Source organism: Bison bison, unplaced genomic scaffold, assembly GCF_000754665.1.
Source record: "Bison bison bison isolate TAMUID 2011002044 unplaced genomic scaffold, Bison_UMD1.0 scf7180017864180, whole genome shotgun sequence".
Classification (NCBI taxonomy): Eukaryota; Metazoa; Chordata; class Mammalia; order Artiodactyla; family Bovidae; genus Bison; species Bison bison.
This window is the reverse complement of record NW_011494752.1, coordinates 15,429,691-15,437,988: the sequence shown is the minus strand read 5'-3', so window position 1 is coordinate 15,437,988 and position 8,298 is coordinate 15,429,691. Positions and strand designations below refer to the sequence as shown.

General features: G+C 50.7%; 1 protein-coding gene across 3 annotated transcripts in view; it reads right to left on the bottom strand.

Moving 5' to 3' along the window:
• CTC1 (CTS telomere maintenance complex component 1) overlaps positions 1-8,298 on the bottom strand; it is a 21,135-nt gene that overhangs the window by 2,656 nt on the left and 10,181 nt on the right. For all 3 annotated transcript variants that reach the window (XM_010843043.1, XM_010843044.1, XM_010843045.1), the window contains exons 5-17: positions 7,856-8,000; positions 5,497-5,787; positions 5,256-5,384; positions 4,502-4,734; positions 4,205-4,382; positions 3,909-4,109; positions 3,271-3,397; positions 2,539-2,653; positions 2,074-2,401; positions 1,906-1,995; positions 1,465-1,658; positions 539-600; positions 269-443 (exon numbers count right to left, since the gene is read on the bottom strand). In XM_010843043.1, coding sequence (XP_010841345.1) covers positions 269-443; positions 539-600; positions 1,465-1,658; positions 1,906-1,995; positions 2,074-2,401; positions 2,539-2,653; positions 3,271-3,397; positions 3,909-4,109; positions 4,205-4,382; positions 4,502-4,734; positions 5,256-5,384; positions 5,497-5,787; positions 7,856-8,000 — 2,268 coding nt within the window. The remainder of the gene's footprint in view (positions 1-268; positions 444-538; positions 601-1,464; positions 1,659-1,905; positions 1,996-2,073; positions 2,402-2,538; positions 2,654-3,270; positions 3,398-3,908; positions 4,110-4,204; positions 4,383-4,501; positions 4,735-5,255; positions 5,385-5,496; positions 5,788-7,855; positions 8,001-8,298) is intronic.

Below are 8,298 nucleotides of genomic sequence, written 5' to 3'. Positions count from 1 at the left end.
AGGTAGGGGCTGGGACGGTGTCACAGGACGAGCCACTCCCCCTGAGGGACGTGCCCTGACCCTGGCACTATCAGCACAGAGGGCAGAGGAAGGGAAGGGCTAGTCTGGAACATACTGCAGGGGCAAAGGGGCAAAGGGCATACACGGCAGAGAAACACAGCAGACCTAACAGCAAAGAGAAGCTGTCATCGCCACACAGGGAGGGCAAGCATTCAAGAGAAGCGCATCAGGAGGGAGGGGAGGCCAGGCCATCGACACAGGTCTTCACCTGGAAACCCTTTTCTCCAGCTGGTGGAAGTAGACTCGGGCTCCAGGAAGAAGTCCCAGTGGGGGCGGCAAGTGTGGGTCTTCAATATACACATCCAAGTGAGGAGGGAATTTGTAGTCAGCAGTCTCCAGAGCTACGGTGAGCTTCACACACCGTCTCACAGCCCCAGAGCTCCCTACAGGAGGAATGGGGAGGGGTTAGTGGTCCCTCTCAGGATCACTAGGTTCCACCACTCTATTTCTTACCCTTTACCCAAACAGGTGTTATTACCAGGCTTCATCCAGAGATGTGACACAATCTCAGCTGAAAAAGACACCAAGGAATCTGCAAAACTGGAGGGTCAGAGAAATAGAGTGAGAATGGAGTCAGATCCCAGGACAGAAAGGAGTTACAGTAGCTGCTAGAACTTTACCTATGAGGTCCTGGAAAGCCTTGAAATGTCTCAAACCAAATACTAAAAGTAACGGCTTATGGGAAAAACAGCGTTGTAGCAGATCACTACACACACACAAACCCAAAACCCAATCCAGCTTTGTACACAGAGGCCTCACCAAAAAATACCCCAGCAAAGGTGAATCTCCACTTGCATTTACCCTAGAATCTCAGTCAGCCCATCATTCTCAGCTTTATACACTGGGGCCCGTGCCCCCTCCTTCAAATCATAGGTCCTTGAAAACTTGCACTTCTAGGGAAGTTTTGTAAAAGTTACACATATAATCCAACATGGTGTTTGTTTGTTTGCTTACACAGGGGGAAGTATCTCTGCAGCATCTTCAACTGCACTGCAGCTGCCCCCAAAAAAGCTTACACAAGGAAAGTAAAGCTATTCCTGAAGCTATAAGCCAGTCAATTCTTGCACTAAAGGAAGGTCCTTCTCTAGAGATTTTTAGCTTTTGTCCTTGCTTTTTTTGTTTGTTTCTTATATTTCCTTTTACTGCTAAGCTTTGTTCTCAATTGTGAGAAAGCCTGCTCATGATAATGTCAGTGACATGCTGAGCCGGGGCGGGGGTAGGGGGGCAGCGGTGGTAAACAGGTATGAAACACAGCTTCTATCTTACACCGCCATCCCTCCTCTAGGAGCTAAATCACATTCATGAAACACACACTGTAGCAGGAGACAGACAATTCATCCGACACAACCACGGCAGAGGAAGAGAGAGCAGCCAAGCGAGCTGGAGAAACTGGTGGACATTTACTTGCCACTGAGCAGGTCAGTCAGTGAGGATTCAGGCAGTGTCGGGCGGATACCCAGCACCTCTGGGATGTCCTGAGAGCTTGCAAGTTCCACAGTCCATTCATCCTGGACAGTGAGGCAGGATGCACAGCCAGCCAGCTCCAGAGGATGCTGTGACACGCAGGATGAACCACCCTCCTCGAACAACATCAATGTCTGCCAGGAAATGGGGACATGACCATCTCCTAGTGTGTCCTGGTCTGGAGAGAGGTTCCTCACAAACTATGACCCAATTCTGTTTCCTCTCTGGGGCCTGACAAAGGAAGTGGTCTAGACACAGGCAGGCCTTCTATTTGATCTACATCCACCTTTCTTCCAGAAGACTTAGAACTTCCTTTCCAGACCGCAAGCCAAAATACCCTTCCCCTTTCTGGGGAAGGGTGTGGTGAAGTGGGGCACTCACGGGAGGGCCAGAAGCCACGAGCCGGTACACGTGCCCTGGGTGCAAGAACTCAAACCAGCGGACTGAGGAGCCAAGGAACAGAAGGAGGACCTGACAGGGAGAGCAGAGTCCCTCAGACGAGAGCTGGGGCTCAGGAGGACAGATCAGAGGTCCAAGACCCCAGTTTACCTTCTGATCTGAGTTTTCATCTTCCTTGGGTTCAGGTGGGCCCCATCCAGTTCCCTCCTTCCTCTGGGTGCCCCCAAGCCAGCTCCCTAATACATGGAAACTGAGGATGGGCTGGGGCACCTCTGAACTGGCACTTGGGGGCACAGAGAAGTTCCTCTTCATCAGCGCCTCCTTGTGGGACAGCAAGAACAGCCGGCTCTGTTCTATGTGGGGACCCTCTGGAGGGGAAGGCTCTGTCCGAGGAGGTGCGGAGGAGGTGGCTGAGTGAAGGACGGGTCTGGGCACAGACAAGATCAGGGCATCGGCCAGAAGAAACTGGACATAGACTCTGTTGGGAGAGACAAGGAAGAGGTTTCTTAGCGATGCAGGCATTGTGCCCCAGTGTTCCACCCCCTGCATGGAGACGTCCCCTTCCACTTCCCTGGTGGTGGGACCCAGAGGACAGCCACCACCCTAAGGACCTACCTGGCCTGCTTCTTCTGGATGAAGTCTGTGGTGCTCAGCTCCTTCCAAGAAGGGAAGCTGCTTCTGACATTCCTTTCTATGACCAACTGGAACCTGTCTGCCCTCACCAGGCAACCTGAGAGGAAGACAGTTTTCTATTTTGGCGAGAGGAGAAGACTGTGGGCTGGGCAGAGAAGCAGCCCACCCCACAGGTCTCACGCTCAATCCAGGCAGGAGCTGCATGCCTAACACAACGTGAAGGCCCAGGCCTGACCCCCATCTTGGAGGAGTGGTACCTCCAAGGTAGAAACTGTTCCATCAGCACAGCCAATCCCATCCCTGGCCCCCTAGGTTGAGAGGCCTGATTCTTTCTCATAAATCCCTAAAACACCTGTTCTGAGGTCTGAGAAGCTTTCCTCTCCAGGGTTTCCCTGGCTACAAGCCTCAATAACTCCAAGACCATTCCTCTTCCAAACTAGGAATATGAGAAATGGAAGCTGTCATCCTGGTGTGTCTGTGAGGAGTTACAGAGGGAGAAATGAATGTGGGAATTGTGATTCCGGCCGGGAACCCCTGGCTCCTTTACACCACCTGCCCATACCAGCCTCCCAAACCACTCCCCAGACTTGTTGATCAAAATAAGCCACTTGAGCATGTCTACTGAATCCTGGCAGAAGCTCTCTCCTACACTCCCCAGTTCAGAGACCCTCTTTCCCACTCCCATCATCTTCTCTCCACCACTGAACTCCAAACCTATGAGCCTGGGGTCAGTGAGGGGCTGCAAGGGCTGGGCCAGGAGTAGGCAGGACAGGGAACCGCTCTGGTCCCGAAGTTGCAGACACCCTTTACGAGATGAAGGCACCAGGATCCCAAGTAGTACCTGCAAGGAAATGAAGGCCTAGGTATCAAGTTTCACTAAACAACTACACAAAGCATCTACCATGTGCCAGGCATAGTGTTAACGTTAGAGCTACAAAATGAACCACAAAGACATGATCTCAGAGCTTCAAGAATTTATCCTGAAGTGGGGTAGAAAGATTGGGGAAAATTCACCTGCATTCACACATTTAGCAGCCAGAGGGAAAGTTTACAGATCGAGGTTAGAGCCAGGAGACCATGGAGGACAAGACACAACAGGGGGTTTGGGTTTGACTTTATACACTCTGGGAGAAACAAGAGAAGGATTTAAATTAAGAGTTTTGTAAACCACGTTACATTTTACCCCACCCATTTCTAGTCATTGCAGGGGAGTGGATGAGAGGGGTCCAGGAAGAGATGGTGCGGTCTAGTAAGAAGGCTAGTGCCATCAAAATGACAAGAAGGACTATGGTACGAGTAGTGAAAGTGGCAAACAGAGGAACTCTCCAGACCTCTGCTGGAGCCACACTCACCGGGGCAGGGCGGAACGCAGAAGGCAGCAGACACTGCCAGGACCAGGCCAGGCGCTGATTGAGTTGCCAACTGGGCAAGTGCGAAGCCTCTGGGAGGGGCAGAAGGGTCTTAGGGTCAAAGGAGGCCCAGGCCCTGCGCTTCGCTTCCTCTTTCAGGAAGGCCAAAGTAGGGAAAAAGCAGGGAGTCTGCAGCTGGGTGTACTGTCCAAGAGACAAGACATCAGGTTACGTGTCCCCTGTGCCCCGGTGTCCCCCAGGGTGTTAGATCTGCCACCCATACCCCAACATTTTCAGACCTTCTGGAGTGGACAGTGATGTGGCTCTTCAAGGATTTCGCTGTGTGTGTTCCGACCAGGGCAGCCAGGTGGAATAAGAACCTCCAAGATCGGGGCCAGGATCTGTAGTCCCAGGCTGGGGTCCCCAGGTGATGAATACTTCAGGAACTGGTGGTATCTCAGCACGTGAGGACACAGCCTTGGCCATGCAGAGAAGTGGAGTCACTTCCCCCAGAGGCTCTTCCAGAATATGGCTTCCCTGAGACGAAGTGGCCCACCCCTCACCACCTCCCCAGCCCCAATCCACGTCCTCCTCACTTGCAGGCCAGATCCTCCAGGGCCTTGGTGACCCACAGGTAGATGGGGAGTCCTAACTGATGCTCCCATACCAGCTGCTCATACAGGGAGGCCTGGGGGACTTGGTGGGAAAACTGAGTCTCAGGCACCTGATGAGAGAAGCCGCGAAGCAGAACGGCACCACGAAGGCAGGGAGCTAATATGGGTCTTCTCGTCCCCCCGCCCACTGACTGCAGGAGGTGAACATCCTGGAGCTGCAGAGGCAGAAGAGGTGAAAAAGTAACTCAATGGTCCCAGACAGAGGTAAATGCAGTTTGCCACTGTCTGGCTCATAGGAAACACACAATTTCTCCTTTACAGGTTACTTCCCTCCAGTTCTGTCTTGCTTTCCATCATGACCCACTCCCCTGTGGTAAATAAGCCTTCACCTCCCAGGAGCCACACTCAGCCTTTCTGTGGGCCAGAGGGCTCACTGGGCTGCCTGAGGTCATCCTGGCCCCACACCTGTGCTTCAGCTCCAACATCTCCTCCTCCAGTGAGAAGGTCCTTCTAGAAAGGAGATGCTCTGGACCCACCTGCTCCTCCCAGGGCCCCAGTCTCCACTCCTGATCTGAGCTCTCGTCCAAATCATTATTTACAAAAGCACCTTGCACTCCAATACATTTAATTATTTTTATAATTTTGTTGTAGGGGTGTCGACCTGCTCAAAAAAAAAGACCAACCCATAAAGGTAAGAGAGTCTCTCTTTGTCACCAGCCCTGACCCCCTCACATACCTCCAGACGGACTCCTGGTCGCACCACCCTCCTGAGGCCACGGAACTGCTGGTAGGCGAGGCAGAGCTCCAGCTTCCTGTCCAGCTCATAGAGGCCCGCAGGTTGATTCAGCGTGTCAGTGACCATTCCCTGCAAAAAAGCCGAAGAGCCAGGTGATCCCCAGGCCCTTCCTCTTTGAAGACCCCACAATTCCTGCCCCCTCCCCCCACCCCAGGCTCAGGAACCTCTCCCTCGGGCGCACCGTGTAGGATAAGAGTATGGAGTCCCGGACGAGACAGTCTGGACCTGGACGCTTCTTGTCCTGGGGGCTGCTGGGCCGGGGCAGTGATTGGGGGTCGGCCTCCAAGGGGACTCCAGCCAGCTCCAGTTCCAGCTCTCGTACACATTCTGGTTTCAGCGGCAACAGCTGGGAGGAGGTGCTGGTCATCCACACCCGGTAACGGTGACCAGGGAGCTTGGATACTCGCAGTTCTGTCAGCACATAGGCTCTACCAGGACAGAGGGCTCGGTGCCACACCAGCTGGGCAGGGACCTGGCTTATGCAGAAGCAGGTGACACAGTACGTGAGAGGCTTCCCATGTCCTGTCCCTCTGCAGGAGCTCCTTCCCATCACCATGTCACCTCAAGGACTGGCTCCTCGAGAGCCTTTCCTTACCTCTTTTTTTTTTCTTTTCCTTACTTCTTTATTTTTCCTGTTTGCCAATTAAATCTTAAGCCTCAGAACTCTCAGGAACTCTCCCCTCTCATAGAAGATGGCAAACATTTCCTAATCCCTCCCCCAAGGCACATACCATCTGTACAGCTTCCTCCAAAATATATAAGTATTTCGTGCAGACAATTCTGCCCTTGCATTTCCCCTATCCCACCCCGCCACACAGACCAGCCATGCAAACAACTTTCACTTATTTAATCAATATGAACACGTACGTATGTATCCAGTATGGGGACAGATGTTAAGGGAAATAACATAGACTGTTCTCTCTTCTCTAACATATATCAAACCACTGGGAAACATATATGAACAAGTGGCAAAAACAACACACATTTGTAAGGTTTCAGAGAAAGAAAAGAGGTCAGGATGGGCTGAGATGATCAAGAAGGCCAAGTGACCGAAGCTGAACTTGCCAGGGTCCTGAAGGCCATCTCTGGATTGCTGAAGTGGAGACGAGAGAGGAAGGTGTTTCAAGCAAGAAAAAAACAATACAGAAATGTTCAGAACTCAGAATGAGCAAGGCAAGGAAAACACTGGCCAGGATGGAGGAGGAATGTTCTTGGGGGTGGCGGGAGACAAAATGGAAGAGCCAAGATGAATAAAAAAAATCCAGAAATAACATGCTGAAGACTTTTAATCAATTGGAAAGGGAGAATCGTCCAAGTAGGAAATAAATAAACCCCAGAAGGTATCATATGGAATGTACAAGGGGCCAACAACGGGTTATTGAAGAAATTTAAGCGAAAGTTACATAGAGAAGACCATTAATAAATATAACCATCTTTTAGGGCATGTTCCTCCCAGAGCACAAATGCCATTCTCAGGGGCTTCGAAACACAACCGATGATTCAAGATACCTGAACTTCACAGTCCCAGGTGCTCAGCTTCACAGACCCTCATTTCTACTTGAAAACACCAACCAGACCTCAATGTCACCACTCATAGCTAAGACTTCACGAGTTTACTGCTTATGCAAAACCAGTAGTTTATGATGGTTTGACTGAACACAGGAATTTACATACACACACTGCTGCTGCTGCTGCTAAGTTGCTTCAGTCGTGTCCAACTCTGTGCGACCCCATAGACGGCAGCCCACCAGGTTCCCCCGTCCCTGGGATTCTCCAGGCAAGAACACTGGAGTGGGTTGCCATTTCCTTCTCCAATGCATGAAAGTGAAAAGGGAAAAGTGAAGTCGCTCAGTCGTTTCCGACTCTTAGCGACCCCATGGACTGCAGCCTACCAGGCTCCTCCATCCATGGGATTTTCCAGGCAAGAGTACTGGAGTGGGGTGCCGTCACCTTCTCCAACATACCCACACTACTATGCATAAAACCGGTAACTAATGAGAACCTACTGTACAGCTCAGGGAACTCTACTCAATGCTCTGTGGTGACCTAAATGAGAAGGAACTCCAAAAAAGAGGTGACCTATGTATACATATAGCTGATTCACTGACGTACAATAGAGACTGTATTTGTAAAATTATACTCAATAAAAAAATAAATCATATCAGTTGATGTAAAAAGACTCAACAGTAAGCACCAAGTTTTTTTTTTAAAGAACATGTTATTCCATGTTTTAATGGTGTTCAGATAAATACTTTTCTTCGTCACTCTTCTGGGGGAAAACAGGTGATTCTGGCAGTTTTTCAAAATGGGATACATGATACAGAAGCTGTCTCCTTGAATGAGCGGGGAAGTCTTCTCCCCATCTTCTATACACAGGGAAGGTACCCCATGCACTCTTCCCTCAACTGCACTGTTCTAGAAGCAAGTCTCTGAAGCTGTCCTCCTTTCCCACATGGTTTCTCCTATGATGCTATCTTACCTGTTAGGAGCCTGTACAGCCCACTCGCACCTCCACACTCCTGAATTGACCCTAAACCTACCTGCACAATGACAGACACCTGGGTGCCAGCTGGGGAGGATCCACCAAGAAACAGGACAAAGTAAGCTTTCTTCTGACTTTTCACCAGAGCACTGAATCGAATTAGATTCCCAGCAAGGTTTGGCTGCACGTTTCTGTGCTTACTTCTAAAAAAGGTAGAGAGAAGAGCAGTCATTTTTTATCTCTTCCTCTTTCTTTTCCCCCCTTACAAATGCCTTCCTTTCCACTACAATCTCAGTTCACTTCAGTTCAGTTGCTCAGTCATGTCCGACTCTTTGTGACCCCATGGACTGCAGCATGCCAGGCCTCCCTGTCCATCACCAACTCTGGGAGTTTACTCAAACTCACGTCCATTGAGTCGGTGATGCCATCCAACCATCTCATCCTCTGCCGTCCCCTTCTCCTCCTGCCTTCGATCTTTCCCAGCATCAGAGTCTTTTCAAA